Source organism: Anopheles marshallii, chromosome 3 (genome assembly GCF_943734725.1).
Source record: "Anopheles marshallii chromosome 3, idAnoMarsDA_429_01, whole genome shotgun sequence".
NCBI lineage: Eukaryota > Metazoa > Arthropoda > Insecta > Diptera > Culicidae > Anopheles > Anopheles marshallii.
This window is the reverse complement of record NC_071327.1, coordinates 9,712,236-9,730,453: the sequence shown is the minus strand read 5'-3', so window position 1 is coordinate 9,730,453 and position 18,218 is coordinate 9,712,236. Positions and strand designations below refer to the sequence as shown.

Below are 18,218 nucleotides of genomic sequence, written 5' to 3'. Positions count from 1 at the left end.
TTTTGGTTGAGATTGATGGATTTTCCTATTTTTGAAGAAAATTATGAAAATATGGAGAATTATTTTTTCAATGCGATGTTGCCAGGATTCTATCCAGACCTCATAGCCAGAACTGACATTTAGATTGCGATTTGAATGATAACCATTTCACCATTGTAACAAATTTATCTCTTCCTGTGCTCCATTGACATTACAACCAAAGATGGCCAAAAAAAAAGGATAACGATGATTATTCCATAAGTCTCTTTTCATTAGTGCTTATGTCATTTAGAAGCGCATTTAGTCATCAAGGGATAGGAGAATCCCACCACACGTCGTCAATTACCGTTTGCGCCTGCGGCGAAAAGGACGCCCGGCTAGAAAATGTTTACTCCAAAATACCGATCGCCTGTCGCCTAATTAAAGCACCACAACGCTAATGACTATTCCCACGTGCCGAAAACAGAACATGGCTAAAAAGGCAGCCTTTTTACAGCGTAAAAAGGTAGAAAGCATTTAGCACCGCCAGCCGCCGCACTTCCCCATCAAAAGAGACACCCGTGCCGTTTCGCGTTACGGTGGTCTTAAGCTTTGGGTCGGTAAGTGCGAAACGGTGCCACAGCGCGTCCGTGCCGGTGAGGAAAGACGAAAAGAAAATAATGGAATGTAAAACGCGAAGAAAGGAATCTCAGGTCAGCGCAGCAAACCGAAGGTAATAAAAAATGTAACGCTCTAAACCCGAAGCGTAATTAATCTTCTGGTGAGTTAATGCAAAATGGTGATGCTAAATAGAAAATGAGGCCAGCTCTAAAGCATTGAATAACATTTTTAAAGGTAAAGCCCAACCGCCCAGAAAGTTCCTATATTTTGCAAAGGGAGGAAAAAAACTGCCATCCGATTTTAATATTTTAATATTTATGCTCCAAAAATATAGCCAAATCGTCAGTTTTTCAGGTCAAGCCTGAAAAGGACTGTGGAAACATTATTATAACCACGGTTATTATTTTCCATTTCGCTGTTTTGTCACTAGTTTTTTGCTCGTTAAATTTCAAATTTAACTGACCACATTTGAAATCGGGGCTCAAAACACGCCGTTCAAGCGAGAATGACGGTGGCGCTTACATAATAAATGAGCTTTTAAATTGGATGAAAGTTCATCTTTACGAAAGTTCTTATATTCTTTTTTCCTGCCGAATAGATGCAACAGATGCATTTGATGAAAGGTGAAGGATGAAATGCTCAAAACCGTTCACATTCTTGGAAATAAATAGTCGAGGAATCTGACATCTTCGAGATCTTGATAAAAGGTCAGCTCTTAGGCTTGCATTGGAGCAGTCGTGAATTCATATTATACTAACTAAAACAGAAATATTAATGGCGTGAGCAAAAAAATACTAAGCAATTAATCAATCACCGAATTTAGGATTTTATATCACGATTGCATAAAGGATTTGCGACTTTGAACCTTCGACTATTACACCTTGGAGAAAGCGTCATAAAATGTTGTTAGCAATAGTTATCTTAACTTGTTTTTAATTACATGGACTAGTGTGACGGGCCTTCAAGCTTAATAAACTACAACCTCGTCACAATTTTGGTGCGGCGTTAAGCGCTCTAGAACGGAACAGCGGTTGCGGATAAAGTAACAAATTTCCCAACAATTAACCAATTCATTACCATCTCGTACCATAAGCTTCTTCACCTGTTATGCAAAACTGCATTCCATTCCAAAGCCATTCGTTTGCGCACGGCACGGCGTGGTATGGCCGGAAAACTTTTGCCCAAAAATGGTTTCCTTATTACGGCCGCCATTCCACATGGCAACAGGTAACTTCACCGTGCACGCTCACACAAATTTGCCTTCCAAAGTAGGCAAGTTCCGGGGCTCATTATGGTCGCGCGTTCGTGTAAGCTTTCGCTTCGAAACCTTCCAACCTTTGGCATTGTGATTTGTTTTCCGCTCGTGCACCGTACGCGGGTAAAAACAACAACCTTTTGCGTGTTCCGTTCAGCACCGTTGAGACCGATTACATCTAATTGCATGTTTTGGTACGGTTAGTTTTTGTCCTGCAGTTGGTGGTATTTTTTTTGTTTAATTTAATACAGAACAGGCAATGCTTCACCGGAGTTGCACATCGCAACAGGGGGGCCTCCTGCATGATTTATTCAAGCAACCGTGCACGCCATTTTTTGCCCTTTCGTTTTCTTGCACCGAGTTGCAAGAGTCCTGGGAAAGACTTGCAGCGCACCTAAGCTGTGTGTATGTGGGGCTTATTAAATATTAGTGGTTGAAATGTTGAGCGACTCGCAGGAACTGGTCATGAAGGTCGCTGGCAAACGAAAGGTGTGATAATAGGACATAAGTAACAATAATTTGAAAGCTTAAGGGCCACTGTTTGGATTAGTTGAGTTTCCGGGAAAAATGTCCGGGAAAAGGAAAATTTCAAGGAGGAAATGCCTTGTACGTATTGTTACTAATTCAGCCATAGTTGTGTTCTTAAATACGGATAATACGGTCATTCTGGAAGTATAAAAATACAGCAACCAACCAGGCGAAAATCTAGACTTCTTTAATCAAGTGAATAATTTCCATCAAATCTATAAACCTTAGCATTTGGTGCGGTTTAACGTTTGGCGGTGATTGCGCCTTCCTTCTTGGAAAACCATACTGACGTTGTGTTCAACGTACGTGTGACCATATGATAACCGCCTTGTTTTCACCTGCGGTTAAAGATTATGATTCCCAGCAGATAAGAGCTCAACAAACAACAACTCAACGGGTCAAACAACTCAAGCGAATATTCCCAACGAAAAGTAGCGGATGATCACCATGGTGATTGGCCGTTGGCTGCTGGGATAATACCATGGAACACTAGTCGGCTGTTAATATGTGGGTTTGAGCGGAATGACGCATTTATGCTGATCAATCTTTAACTTTTGTGTGGAGCGAAAAAGATATTCTACGAACGATTGGATTGTAATAAAACTGTACACGAAAAAGGCATCTAATGTTTTAGCTTTAAATGATCGATGCGTGAAGTCCCAGGTTGACCATTCGAATGTTGTTCTAGAAATTATGGAAAAATATTTTGCTCTATTCCAGCGAATATATTTTGCGGTTTTGGGGATACCAACGTCTATACTCCAAGCTGTAAAATAATTGTCCTCAAGCTTCATCAATTTTGGATTTTTACTTACAATGACTACTTGGTTTTTCTTTGGAATCATTCTCAAAAATTGTTTCTGGAAATTTACCAAACACGTTTATAACTCTAGTTCCGATTTCAAACAGTATTTATTATTTTGAATTTATTCACCCATAGTTGGATAGTCAGTCAGGAATGTTCACAGTTTTGAGATAGTAATACTTATACAACTTTGCATTCGATTTTGCTCGTTTGTTTGACATATTCGTTCCCGACACTAAAGCTTTTCAGCGTAAGCAGTGCTAGATGCCATTTCATGTCCGCTTGATAAACGTTACCATACACAAATTATTCTGTGCAACATATCGTTCAAAATGAACAAAGGTGTTACAGTACTGCTTTACAATACAAAAAAGTTAAAAAATTATTGTTAAAAATTCATTAACAAAGAGCCCTTCAAAAAAAATCTACATCGCGTTCAACGAACCAGCTTTCATATTCGCTACACAAAAGCGCTACAGCTCCAATGCAACAAAAAAAAAGCGAAAATTATGTCTTCCATTCTACCAAAAGGTAATTTCGTGAAAATTAGGCATTCATTAAATACCATCATCTGCACGATCCCATCTTTCCGATGTATGAGTATGCACACGTACAGCAACGCTTCCACTTACACCTTACAATGGAGCTTCAGGAGTTTTTGTAGCCATCCATACATACTGTGCCACCAGCAATCGTAGGAACTGAATTATGATGCCCGAATTAAGCCGTGCAATGGCAATGGATGTTCCTGCGCACCTGTATGCGCGTTGAAGTAGCAGCAAAACTAGTTGGTAGTTGCGAGCGTGCTTTGCTCTGGATGAAACGATTCGTTACGGTGCATTTCCAGCTGGTGGGCGACAGAAATAGTGTAAGCGGATTTACAGCCGTTTGGGAGCTTGTCGTTCCCTGCGTTTTGTTCGATTCCGCTTGCGCTAGGTATCCAAATAGGTAAATTGCACATATCTTGTGTGTTACAAAAAGGAAAACGGAGAAAAGGAGTATAAAAGAATTTAAAAAGAATAAAAGAGCAAAGGAGAAAGCAAGCCAATTGCTGCTGACGATCTGCTAAGGTAAGATTGTTGGAGACAAATTTATGCTCGTAACATATGACTGGCGCTGTTGGTATGGTACGGAGGGCCAGGTGCAAAGCCGGTACTGGCAATGGGGAGGGTGCTGTAAAATCTATACAGCACTTCGAACGTTGTTCCTTGCACAGTGCCCATATGCCGCGGATGGAGATTATTTCTCAACGACTGGGACGCTGCAGATGGTGTAGCGAAAAAAAAAATCATTCTACTGTGTAAAATGGAACGAGCAGCAGCACTCGGGCCACCTTTCTTTCTTTCTCTACCGGCCACAAATTCTTCCCTCACTACTTATTACGTTCGACAAGATGCAGCTGTGGGAAAGTGTGCACATTTTGTGGTGTGCAATAATGTTGCAATCAAGCGAATCGTTGCCAATTTCGTACGGTGCCATCGCGTTCCAATTACGCCAACAAATGCTACCGTTAATGGTGTGTTATTGCCCGTTTTCTGCGTGGTGTAAAATGGTGCTGCGAACTGAAGTTTATTTAATTTCTTTCGTTAACTGAAATGCATCTTTAAAATTAAAAAAAAAAAACCACTCAAAACACCCGTTCGGTTCGTTTGTTTCGAATACATCTCGTACCATTTAAAATATGCCGTTTATTTACAAAAATCTTATACCATACAAGTGATGAACAATTTCATAAACAAAGCCACATTTTTTCGAGCTCTTCTCGCTTCAGCCATAACGCGCAATACTAACTCCTGCCCCATCACAAGCGAAGAAGGAGCTTTCGGTAAAGGATCTGCTGCTGCATATGTATAATACTTTGAGCACACGAGTCGGTAGCTGTTTGTTTTCATCATTCCACGTGCTTACACCAAACGCTAAGAACATATAGCTTCATAGTTTCGTACCCACCCGATCGGCCTGGAGAGGCTTAACGTCGGGTCCCTATTGTGCTACTCCACACTGTACCGTGCAAACGAGCACTCCAACTTGTTTACAATGGTTGTTTGTTGCTGCTTGACTGTTTCTAATTTCCATTTGCATTTGCACATCTCGCTTGCGATTCGCTTGACACAGTTTAATACATTGTATGTCCTATCTGATTTTCGAACTATTAATCGGTCTTGTGTTTACTGCTCATCGTTTTGTACATTGCTTTCGGGAGGGAACGGGCGAGGTTTGGGTTGAAAACAACACACACACACACACATACACACAGATACAGATGCACACCGGGACGTGTGTTTCCAGTTGGCTTCCCCATGCTTCCAACCCAAACGGATCAAAGCTCTAAAAACTTAACGTTGTATAATTCTTTCCATTACTTAGCTACGACGCACGGGAATCGCTTCTTAAATATTGAAAATTATCACCAGTTTTTGATATACGGATGTAATGGTTCTATTCGTCTTTTTTTTTTTTGTTACTTTATTGTTTCTCGAATCGACTTAAAGCATGTGTATGATTTTTCACTAGTGGCGAAAGTAATTCTAATTTGTACTATTTGCGATGTGATAAGTTTGGCTTTCTCTTTGCTACTGTTTATTCAACTGTCTCTTTGAGTTCATTTTACAATTCATGCGTTCATGCAACTTAATTCTACCATAGTTCATATTCCTAACATGTTGCGTCCTGTTTACATATATAGCTCCTAGAGTTGTCAAGTGCGAAGATAGATAAACAAAACAAAACTATAACTTGACATATTTACAAACTAGCTAAACCCTAGAAATCCAACATTCCGGCCACCAAAAGAGAATTCTTTTAATCTAGTACTAATTCTATAATTCCAATTCTTGAATGATTTAATTCCTGTAGCCGTTTAATTCGTGTAACTAATTCCTATTGTTTACTATGTGATCGGCAGTGTAAACATTGCATATGTCAGTCGTGACAATGATCCTACTTCCATTCTAGCACGTGGTTTGGTTGTGAGCAGACTGATCCTCTATAGGGTTTGGTAAAAGCGCAAGTCTACTCACTGCTCTAACAATTTCCTTTCCTGACCCAGTGCGTAACGTTACAACTCTTACTACGCCGTCTTTACCTGGGTGCAGTGCTATTATTCGCCCTCTCGGCCACACACTAGGTGGCACGTTATCTTCCTTTATAATCACCAATTGGTTCACTTCTAACTGTATCGGTGACGCGTTAGAGTGTTTTGCTCTAGCCTGGAGTTGCTGTAAGTACTCTGGGTACCATCGTGCCCAAATCGTTTGTACATGTTTCTGCACGAGCTGGTATTCTGTCAATCGGTTGTCTTGACGATTACTAAAGTCAACCTCTGGTACCGCTTGCATATTGGACCCTACTAGGAAATGGCCTGGAGTTAAGACTTCTAAATCGGCCGGTTCATTCGACAATGGTACTAACGGACGTGAATTGAGGCATTGTTCCACTTGCGCGAGAAGGGTAAGCATGTTTTCTTGCGTAATCCTACTAACTCCTATCGTTTTAGCTATGTGCCTTTTCGCTGATTTCACTGCTGCCTCCCAAAGTCCTCCAAAATGAGGCGCCCGTGGGGGAATGAACTTCCATCGCATTTCATTTTCCGCACACCAATCAAAGATTAATCTCCTATCACTATCATCAGCTTTCAACATTTTATAAATGCGGTTCAATTCGTGGGCTGCTCCCTTAAACGTGGTCGCATTATCTGAGTGTAACTCAGATACCTTGCCCCTGCGTGCGACAAAACGACGTAATGCTGCCAAAAACGCTGTCGTGGTGAGATCGCTCACCAACTCGATGTGAACTGCCCGCGTTGAGAAGCACACGAAGATCGCGATGTATGCCTTTGTTGGACTCCGGTTCCGGATCGTTGATTTCAGAAGAAATGGTCCGCAATAGTCCACACCGCTTACTGCAAATGGTCTCGTCGGTGTCACTCGTGATTCAGGCAAATCAGCTACTGCCTGCTTCACCAATACCGGCTTGTTCTTAAAACAAGTGTGACATCGATGGTAAACGCTCCTTGCAAGATTTCGACCACCAATCAACCAGAAACGTTGTCGAATCGTTGCCAACATCAACTGCGGACCAGCATGTAGTAACTGCAGATGATATGCTGATACTAACAGTGTAGATAGGTGATGTGATGCCGCAAGGATGATGGGGTGCTTAACATCCTTGGAAATGTTTGCATTTCCCAGCCGGCCACCGATGCGTAGCATACCTCCTTCATCAAGGTACGGTGACAACCACTTTAGCTTCGATGTTTCACCAACACGTTTCCCTCGTTGCAGGTCGTCCAGCTCTTTCGCGAATGAATCCCGTTGTGCTAGCTGGCACAACCTCAGTTCCGCACTGCGCAGTTCCGTCGCTGTAAGCGAAGGAACAGCATTTTCCAACTCCTTGATAGAAGTCGGCTTGTTGGACTTGCTCGTTGATACCTTGCTTGCTCGGCTGCATTCGATGAATCGCAAGCAGTAACCCATTACTCGTCTCAGTTTGCTGTATGACGAGAACCGTTCAAAGAGTTTGTCACGGAATTCACACTTCGCTATGACAATTAGTGACACCTTTGCTCGTTCTTCGATGTCACCGTCATCCTTCATGGGTAGTGGTACCGATTGTGACCATTCATCTTCGCCGAGAACCAACCAATGTGGTCCATGCCACCACCGATCACACTTCAGCAACTCGTCTGGCTTTAGTCCCCGTGAAATGTCATCTGCCGGGTTATGACACCCCGGAACATGACGCCAGCATGATATCCTCGTTTCCTCCTGTATTTGGGCCACCCTGTTGGCCACAAATGGTGTCCATCGACGAGGAGGAGACTTCAGCCAGTACATGACTGTCATCGAGTCGGTCCAACAGATAGTCATCGTAGATGTCGTTAGCACTCGACTCACTTTCTGGAACAATTGCGTCGCTAATCGTGCGGCGCACAGCTCCAACCTGCCAATCGAATGGGTGTTTGCCCGAGAAACGACCTTTGATTTGGCAGCTAATAGCCGCACCGTAGTTGACCCCAAGGATTCTGCTCTCACATAGCAGCAAGCTCCATATGCAATTTGCGATGCATCAGCAAATACATGCAATTGTAGGCTAACCATTTCAGCCTGGGACACAAAACGAGGCACACGTACTTTGCGTAGCAAATATAGCGTTGAGTGGAAACTTCTCCACTCTTCCTGAAGCTCGCCCGGTAATGCACGATCCCAATCCCAAGCATTTCCATCATGCCTCAGACTCCATAATCGCTGCAGGAACATCTTAGCCAGGATGATGGTCGGACCCAATAGCCCAAGAGGGTCGAATATACTTGCCGTATACGACAAGACCAGACTTCTCGTTAATACTTCAGCAGGTGGTGGAAGATTGACTTTGAAGCAGAACATATCATTGGCTGGTTCCCAAACCAACCCTAGCGTTGATACTGCTTGGCCATCCTGCCATTCGTGCATCGTTTTGATCGCAAGATCCTCTAGTGGGACATCTCGTAGTGCAGCAGGAACATTTGACGCCCACTTCTTCAATGCAAAGCCGGCTGAATCCAGCATTTGCGAAATTTGCTTGCGCACTTCGATGGCATCTGCCAGGTCCGCTGCACCGGTCAATAAATCATCCACATAGAAGTCGTGTAGAACTGGATCTATCGCTTTGGGGTACTGGCCCTTGTGGTCGTGTGCAATCTGTTGCAACGTGCGTGTGGCCAAAAATGGCGCTGAGGCAGTACCGTAGGTAACTGTTTGCAACTCGTACGTTGCTATCGGGTCGGTGAATCTTTCTCGGTACCGAATTCGTAGCAGTTTGTGATCACTTTCACAATGACGAACTTGTCGATACATCTTTTCGACATCTGCTACTAGGGCTATGGCGTGCTTTCTGAACCTTAAGATGATCGTAAACAAATCATCTTGTACCGTAGGTCCTATGAGCAGCGTATCGTTTAACGAGTACCCAGATGTTGTCTTGCAGGATGCATCGAAGACAACACGTACTTTCGTGGTCGTACTCGTTTCCTTCACCACCGCATGGTGAGGGATGTAATAGTGCGGAGCACTATCATCAACAGGTTCGGTGAGTTTTCTCATGTGTCCCAATGTTTCGTATTCGGACATAAACCTTTTATATTCTCTGTCCATTTCAGGATTGTTCAACAATCGTCGTTCAACGGCAACGAGCCGTCGATCGGCTATCGCTCTAGATTGTCCCAGTACAATATCAGAATCGGTCTTCTGCGGCAAGCTTACTACGTATCGACCTTGGCTATCACGCGTTGTAGTGGCCGCATAATGCTTCTCGCATTGGTCCTCTTCTATGGACAACGCGGGACCTTCTAGGATGCTTTCTGTTTCCCAGAAGCGTTGCAGCATAGTGTCAAGTGAAGCTTGACTGACGGTGGTGAGGCAGGACCGATGGCTCGAAGCCGATGTGTGGGAAGTATTCCCAGAGACTGTCCAACCGAAGGGCGTCTCTACCAACCATGGTCTGCCTCTACCTAGTGCACGCTTTTTTCCAGTATGCATTTCCCAATATGCATCACTACCGATGACGATATCGATCTTCCCTGGGATGTGGAATGATGGGTCTGCTAACGTGACAGTCGGAATCTTCCATGATGTTGTGTCGATCGGTGTTATTGGAATCTCAGCAGACGGTGATTTCAAAATCAGAAATTCCATAGTGGATGCAAACTGCCCTGACTTCGATTGCACTGCAGCAACGACGGATCGGTTAACCTGTTGTACCGCTTGACCGATACCTATGATCGAAACACTAACCTTTGATCGCGTGGTAAGCAACTTTTGCGCTAAGGATTCCGAAATGAAGTTGCACATGGATCCTGAATCCAAGAGCGCTCGTGCTTCATGCCGAATACCATGGTCATCGACTACCCAAAGCAATGCCGTCTCAAGAAATGACATCTCTTGATCGGCCTTTGCCGCCATCGACACTTTCGGACGTGTGTTGTCATGTAGTAAGCTATGATGTCTGGCGTTGCACGTAATGCAACGATTAAGTGACTTACATGATCTCACTTGGTGGTTTTGGTTCAGGCAGTTGAAGCATAGCTGCTCCTTCGCCACCACTTCTCGACGACGCTGGACATCCCCTTTCAGGAACTCAGGACAGCTGCGAAGATTGTGCGCCTCTTCGCAACCCAACGGGCAAGGTAGCTGCATGCGGTTGGACTGGCCATGCGTCGATTGCTGTGTTGTCGCTGCATTCACGGCAGATTTCGGTCTGGATCCAACCTTTCGCTCGCCGCCGGCCCCCATTGCCGCATTGACCTTTATGTCTTCCGAGAATTCCCGAGTTGACCTGAGAATTATTACACGACTTTGTAAGAACTCGATGAGATCCTTATACTTATCTCGAGGTGCTTGCGACGAATGCTTTTCCCAAGCCAGCATAGTCGAGGGATGCAGCTTGAAGAACATCAAGGTGGTGAGCGGAGCGTCCCAACTGTCGACAGGTTCCTTCAGCTTTTCTAAGCCGTCTACATGACGCTTAAACTCGACGACCAGGTGTGCCAATTCATCCGCAGATTCCGATTTTACCGCTGGGAGATGGTGAATTTTCCGCAGATATTGCCGGATCAACATACGCGGGTTGTCGTAGGTTTTCAACATTGCGGCCCAGGTGCCAGCGTAATTGTCTGCTATCAGCGTGGTGTGCTCGAAGAGCAAAGCGGCTTCCCCCTTCAGTGAAGACAACAGGTACTGAAGTTTCATGATCGGAGGAATCTCTGCTGACGAATCGATCATCGATACAAATCGATCACGGAAGGAGAGCCACTTCGTTGAATCACCATCGAAGGATGGTAATCCGATTTTCGGGAGTCGTAAGCTTGGTCCCGAATGACCCGACGAACCAACACTCGTGTTCGCAAACAACACTGAAGCATTTAGCGGATTTGCTTCACATGGCTGCTTCTGAAGCAAGAATCCCTTTATTTTGCGATACACATTGTCCATTTCGCACCTTTCTTGCAAATACGTTTCTAGAGATTCCGCGGACTCATCCAACTCTTCGAGTTTGGAGATTGCATCCATAAAATTGGCATTATGTTGCTCCAACTGTTCCAAACACACGGGAATTTCATTCACATCACTATCAGAATAGTTCAATTTGAACTGCTCAATGTTCTTGATCAGCGTTTGAGCTTGGCGCCTTTTTAACTGCGCGGCTTTAATTTTCTTTTCCATCTTAACGCACTTCACTAATACTTAGATACGGCTGTAGGGTCGACGATCGTTACAACTTGCTATCTTGCATGCAAGTCCTTCAAATGATGGCGGGAACGACTGTTCGAAAAGATGGTCACTTTTCGCGATGGCGATGGTAAAGTGACGCTACGCTCTTCAGAACGCTAAACCAATTACGCCTTTTCGTTGATGCGGCGCATCAACTCACAACCTTCACGACACGTGAACTAAACGTGCACAATTGCGGAACAGGAACAGAGTGTCTCTCACAAACGCCTACGTAATACACGTTTGAACTAAATTCGTGCCTGTGGTGCTAGGCGACGATCGTTGTGTTTCACCGTGCTCACACAACTATAGCAATGCCAAATCACTTATCCCTCAATTCACGTAGTGAAATTGAAATATCACAATCAGCTGGTTACTTTCACCCGATCCGGCTCGAAGGACCAAAAATGTATGATTTTTCACTAGTGGCGAAAGTAATTCTAATTTGTACTATTTGCGATGTGATAAGTTTGGCTTTCTCTTTGCTACTGTTTATTCAACTGTCTCTTTGAGTTCATTTTACAATTCATGCGTTCATGCAACTTAATTCTACCATAGTTCATATTCCTAACATGTTGCGTCCTGTTTACATATATAGCTCCTAGAGTTGTCAAGTGCGAAGATAGATAAACAAAACAAAACTATAACTTGACATATTTACAAACTAGCTAAACCCTAGAAATCCAACAGCATGAGAAGGATAGAGTTATTTAGGGGACTTTAGCTGTGCGCTTGACATGAGATCCTTCGCGTATCGTTTCTATTGCAGTGATGAAACATATGAGCCGTTAATTAGCTAGACGGTGTACAGTTTGTCACACGAAATGAGACGGTTAATCGAACCGGATCGGTCTCTTTCGGTGCTTAAAATAATGTGGTTCTAACCATCGTTGAGGGCAGGCGTCACCCAACCATACTTATCGTGCGTTTTCACCAGCGACCGGAAGGCTTCCTCCGCGGACCGTCTGTGGGGAAACCGAAAGAAGTTAAATGTTACAACAAATATTAGATTTTTGTAGATAATTAATTTGGGATAAAATCGAAATATGTAAGCAATATGAAAAATAATTGAAATAATTCAATAATAATAACATTGAACAATATGAAAAATAATAATTAAATAATATAAAAATTTAAATAATTTCTCAAGATTAAGGATTCATTTTGGTTAAAATACAGTTTTCTAATCATAGTGAAATATTTAAGATATTATGCACCAAATTTTTAAAATAGATTAAGATTAAACAGTGTTGATCTCATATCACGATTAGTGAAATATCCTAATCGCCGAACATGCAAGTGTCTTCAATCATTAAGAACACTTTTTATTGTAGAATTTTAATTAAATTATTAGGAAATCTAAGAACATTTTTAATTCATTATAGCTGTTTTGTACTTAAATTAATTTGCACTTACCGACTGAAATCCTTGGCTGATTTGGGTTTCCTCGACACACGGCCCTGCCCCTTCACTAAGCTTGCCGCGAACTGCATCAGTATCGCTTCGACCGTGTAGGCACTCGCCCAACCACGGGGCGTCAGCAGCTCCATGCAAATGGCACCACCCTCCATCACGAAACCCTTCTCGATCCGGGGCTCGACGACGCGCATGAAGGGCGGCGCAAAGGGAAAGTTCTCCGGGAACACCAGATGCAACAGGATGAAGGGAATGTTGAGTTCGACCAAATCTTCGGCCAGCGGTGAATCGGGATCGATCCGATACAACCGGGCGTGCCACTCGTACAGATTATCGTTAATCAACTCTACCTGCAGGTTGGAAGAGTGCAAAACCACAACCAAAAAAAAGGAAAATAAGCGTGGGGAACATTTTAGAGCGCATCCTGCCCAACAGGGGATGGATCGCGTTTGCGCTCACCGTAAAGCATGGATCCGTCCGTGAGTGCTGTAACCGTTCGATTTCCTTCAGCTCCTTCATAAGTCGTCTCGAGCGGATGGTGGTGTCGAGCGGTTTCGATACAGGAACGTTCACCATGGGAGTCGTCGTGGGGGCCACAACACTGGAAAGTGAACAATAATGGGCAAAACATAGTTGGATTGGGTTAATAACATAAGAGATGGTAAATAATTTAGGTATTTGTTATTCAAAAACATGAAATGTATTTTAGGACAACTTTCTGAACTTCAGGCCATCATGATCTATTCCGATAAAGAGTGTATGATATTTCTCTAAAAATTATAATTAAGGATAAGCTTTTAACTTTTTATTTTATGTCTCAATATTTAATAAATCGATTAAACCCCTTGTCGATGCTTACGTTTCACAGCAGCCATACGTTCAAACTTTAATCTTTCAAAGTTTATAAAGCTTTTAGCTTGATACTCGACTGCAAACTTTCTTCCACAAGCTGGATGGATGTACGAAAAAAGTAAAACATATAAATCGAACCTAATTTTTATATACAATGGGTACATATAAAAATGTCTGTTGTGGCTTGAATACGAATTCAGGGCGTTAGAGTCCTAAGAGTCCTGAATTGATTTTGTAATTCTCGCGAGAACGGCCAAGTCGTAGATCTACACGGAATTTCTAAGATTTATAGCATCAATAAGCTGGATATTATAAAATGTCATGAAAAAGACACCGGATGACCCAGCCCGTAAAGTCCTTGTTGGGTCGTCCATATGGATAGAGAAGGTGTGGATTGGCTTATTGCTCTTTTTTTTACTATCAAAGGTCAGGTGGTAACGACCATGGTTCATACATTTCTATTAATCAATGTGTTAAAATTCGACAAAAATAAACTACGTTAATGTAAAAGCAAAGCAAACATGCAAGCAAAGACCTCATGCAATAAGAACCCTGTACATGTAGCACTAACTTCCCCTAAATCCCATAAAATTGCTTTCGCAAACCTGAACCATAAAACAAGAGTAGAAAAAAACACACACACACACTAACATAAAACCGAATCCTTAAGCCAACAACTCACCATCGTAATCGCCTCATGGGGCTGTCGGTGGTGGCTTTACTGTTGCTGCTGCTACTATTACTGCCACCGTTGCCATTCGACACTGCGCTGCCACCGTTCGTCCCACTGCCCGCCACACTGCCCGCGCTCGGCCCACCGCTCCCGCTGCCGCCCGGACCGGTGTGAACGGCCGCCACAGACGACGAGTGGTGCGGGTGATGATGGTGACCGTGGGGTAAGTGCAGGTGGTTCGAATCTGTAGCATCTGTCGGGGCGGCCGTGTGGGTGCCGTTACCATCCTTGTCTTTGCTTTCTTTGCTCTTGCTTTCCGAGCTTTTGAAGAACTTCCTAATGGCGGCCGTTACTTTCTCCTTTGATCTGGACGACATTTCGGAGGGGCAATTGTGGGGCAGGGTTCTCCCGTCGGTTTTGTTGTTTTGCCGGTGTCAGTTTTCGGCAGGCGTCGTTGTAACGCTATAGCCCGTCCGTTCGACGTGCGACGGGCAGTTTCACTGACGTGATGTTTGGATTGGGTGAGTTTTGCGAAAAATGAACCAAACTTGCCGTGTGGACGTGACTCGCAAGATGAAATGGCTAGCAGGTATGGGCAAAAGTCACCTCAAGACAAGCTTTACACTTTTCCGTAAATGTTTTGCTTCGCTCTTTATCTCCACCCAGCGAAAGCAGAAGCATACAACAACAAAAAAAAACAACACAACCAGAAAGATCCCGCTTTGAACGTCACTCAAGCGTCGGTGTACGTGTTTGCGTGTTTGGTTCCGATCAAATATTGTTATAAACTTTTCGTTTTCTTTTAAGTGAAACGTTTCTGTTTCTGCACTGCACCATCCAACCACGTAGCCGTGGGTCGTGGACGTATCGGACGAATTGAGCGTCGAGAACTGAGGAAAACTCGCTTTCGCTTTCTCCCTTCAGCGCTGTACAATTCGGTTGGAACTGTTTGATTTGGTTATCTTTATTTCAGCATTTCCCGCAGCAACTCGTTTCGAGGCGAGCTTTCGTCACGGAGCAATACTGCCGACGATCGGTTCCGGCTTTATGCTGGAGCTGTAGAAGAACCATAAAGTCCTGCCTGTCATGGATATTGATTTCGTGTTGGTTATGTCCCACCACGAAAAATGATTCTGTTTGGTTGCTTGCTTACAACCGAGCAAAACATCAATCGAAGGTGGGACGTAAGCCGAATTCTTGGGTTTATGTTATTTTTCTCTCTGTTCTTTTTAACTTCTTTGATGTATTTCCATGTAGTACAAACCATGAGTTAGAGTGGTTAGTGTTTAATAAATATAATCCTTATACGCTTCGTATGTATCGCATCGGTAATAAGAGATAAAAATGCTTGTTGGTTCCTTAACAGATAACTTTTTCCTGTTCCTCAAAACCTTTGAATGGGCAAAAACCTTCTGTAAACTGCCAACAAGATATTACTTAGTAAAATATTATGAAAACTTGCACACAATAGCTTGATGAAAACAAAAAATGGACGGAACAGAACTCAAGCCTGTTTATCGCGTCTTCTTCCACCGAAAGAACTTCTTCTCGATTGCCATGGAAAATCCTGCAAATAAAAGAGAACAGAAAAGAAGAGCGTTACAATATATTTATTAAAATAATTGCCAACTATCATAAATCTTTGATGACAATTCCTTCCACAGTGCTGCAAAATTCCTACTTCCTACCAATTCTAACGCCCCCCCCCCCCCCCCTCCCCTTAACGTCTCGTACTAGTTTGGCCTTCGGTAAATCATTCATAATCACATCGTCCGGCACTGGTACCTTTGCCGAGTTTGGCAAAAGGATTCTTGTGCCTATGCACCGGCAGATGGACATTCCATTTGCGAAACGACAACATATCGCTGCGGTCGTAAATTACGATTCCAATTAAGGCTTAATTCAATACATCTAAAGGTAGTAAATGTTGCAATCATAACCGGGACGGTACGGTTGCAGCCAAGAATACATTATTCAGTGGACGATTGGATCGGCCAGTGACCTAGTTTTGCTAGCGACGGGGGGGTGGCTGGGACGGAGTGCCATTGCACCGCATCAGGACGGCTAGATTAGGCAGCAATTTAATCGGGTTTTGATTTAAATGAATAGTTGTAGAGATATCGCACGGATTAGTAGGAGAATGTGTGTCTGGTCTGATGGAGGAAATGATTAGATTGTGATAGTTTAACATAAGCATTATCGTAATAAACTGCGCTTGATGTTTCTCATTCGTGTTATTAGCCACAGATTGATACGACAAATTAGAACGATTGTTCTTTGAAAATCCATGCACTGTGGATGGAGTCTAGTGAAGTGAAGTTCAAAGACAATCATCAAACTTTTGTTCAGAAATATGATTCATACTAGTATTATACATAATTGAGAATGTATTTTAATAGTTTCATTGATCATTCAGTGGTTATGTTATGGAAAAGTAACAATTTTTAAATTACCTTCCCGTAGCAATGTTGAATGTGAAACTGCAACAGTACTTTTGTTGCAAATGTTCGGATTTTCTTCAAAACACTGTCTGCAACTGAAAAAAGGATCGATCCTCGAAGTGCAACCCTTGTTATCCCCCACTAACGGTGGTGCCCTCTTTCGTCATCTGTTCCAAACTCCGATCCTCCATAACGGACAGGTTGTGTAAAAAACTTTGACAAATTTAGTAAAAGCTAGTATTCATAGTTGTTCCTTCCAATGTTTTTTCTTTAAATTTTTCGATATGTGAACAAGTATATTACGAGCGGAAGGCTAATAGATATAAAACCATATTTGTCCCAGTCGGCGTCCACTGTGCAGTGGAGGCGCCTAGTGGATTATTGCAAGATCAGGTCTTTATACGACGTGACCAATGATGGAACTATCCAGACCAGTAATCGTAAATGGTACATTTCCCTCTGTTCACATTAGTAATTGGACAGATCTTCCAGCAAAGTAGTTAAAAAAAGTCATTAGATGATGGGTATGACATAAAAGGACGTTGAGCCAAAGAAGAAGAAAAGCACTGCTTGAATGCAACAAGTCTTTAAATCAATCGTAAATTTTCAACAAAATGTTAGCTTTAACGTGATAATATGCGAGTGAAAACTAAGTTTCCAAACAATTGGCATACGGTGTGGTGAGATTTATTTATAAAACAACAAACTACTCTTACACCGATGCGCATTACGCTTCACCGTCCCAACGTAGGACAAATTCTGCTTCACATTCGTACCGTGCGACAATGTTGAACTTTTTTGCCGGATCATGATCACATTCATCACTCATCAGATTGACGTAGACAAATACCGGAAAACTTTACCCTAACATCACTCCACAGGACGGTGTCAGTTTGCTTGAACCCAGTTGCAACGTTTTAGCGTTTTTCCTTCAACCGTACGGGAACAACAACAAAAAAAAAACACCGTACCGATCTGGACAGGAGTGCAAAGCCAAGCGGCCCGGTCCTGGGTATCGTTAGAGCGTAGATGAACGTCATGTGACAGCTGCACTTGCTTCCCATGTCTGGATGCGGCAAGAATAAAGCTATTTATGCAAAAACTAATAAACTTGCAGGTAGCTGTGTGCCACAGCAGCAGAAGCGATGGGGGAGATAAAAAACACACACACACACACGGCAAGTGGCAGTGGGAGTGTTGGAGGGACAGGCGGTCAAACATAAACTGAAGCGAACATGAAGGCATGAAACACATCCTTCGCATGGTTGTCGTTCATGTTTCATATCAAATTAGTGGGCTTCGGTGTCTGCCGGTCTAGAGACAAGGTTAACGAATGCGGTCAACCTTCGGTAGCTAAAGTGTAGACATTTTGGGATCGTTATGTTTGCACTGGGATGAAGAGGAAAAAGTATTTAAACTTCTC

The 18,218-nt window shown here is 43.1% G+C and overlaps 2 protein-coding genes across 2 annotated transcripts; both read right to left on the bottom strand.

Moving 5' to 3' along the window:
• Positions 1–3,951: 3,951 nt before the first annotated feature.
• LOC128710747 (uncharacterized) lies at positions 3,952–11,365 on the bottom strand. The gene is made up of 2 exons (XM_053805602.1): positions 6,947–11,365; positions 3,952–4,014 (listed from the first exon to the last, which is right to left on the bottom strand). Exons 1-2 carry the CDS (start codon positions 11,363–11,365, stop codon positions 3,952–3,954), a joined length of 4,482 nt encoding a protein of 1,493 aa, XP_053661577.1.
• Positions 11,366–12,293: 928 nt separating this feature from the next.
• LOC128713476 (ubiquitin-conjugating enzyme E2Q-like protein 1) lies at positions 12,294–14,731 on the bottom strand. Its single transcript, XM_053808336.1, has 4 exons — positions 14,364–14,731; positions 13,289–13,430; positions 12,830–13,179; positions 12,294–12,378 (listed from the first exon to the last, which is right to left on the bottom strand). The coding sequence occupies exons 1-4, from the start codon at positions 14,729–14,731 to the stop codon at positions 12,294–12,296; spliced, it is 945 nt and encodes a 314-aa protein (XP_053664311.1).
• Between the last annotated feature and the right edge of the window lie 3,487 nt (positions 14,732–18,218).

What these genes read in the sequence shown, in the direction of transcription:
- LOC128710747 (XM_053805602.1), bottom strand. Translation starts at nt 11,365, where the DNA reads ATGGAAAAGAAAATTAAAGCCGCGCAGTTAAAAAGGCGCCAAGCTCAA. An exon ending in GGGCAGTTCACATCGAGTTG is followed by an intron (nt 4,015 to 6,946) that starts GTGAGCGATCTC and finishes GTCGCCCACCAG; the next exon opens with CTGGAAATGCACCGTAACGA.
- LOC128713476 (XM_053808336.1), bottom strand. Translation starts at nt 14,731, where the DNA reads ATGTCGTCCAGATCAAAGGAGAAAGTAACGGCCGCCATTAGGAAGTTC. An exon ending in GGACGGATCCATGCTTTACG is followed by an intron (nt 13,180 to 13,288) that starts GTGAGCGCAAAC and finishes TCCAACCTGCAG; the next exon opens with GTAGAGTTGATTAACGATAA. An exon ending in TCAGCCAAGGATTTCAGTCG is followed by an intron (nt 12,379 to 12,829) that starts GTAAGTGCAAAT and finishes GTTTCCCCACAG; the next exon opens with ACGGTCCGCGGAGGAAGCCT.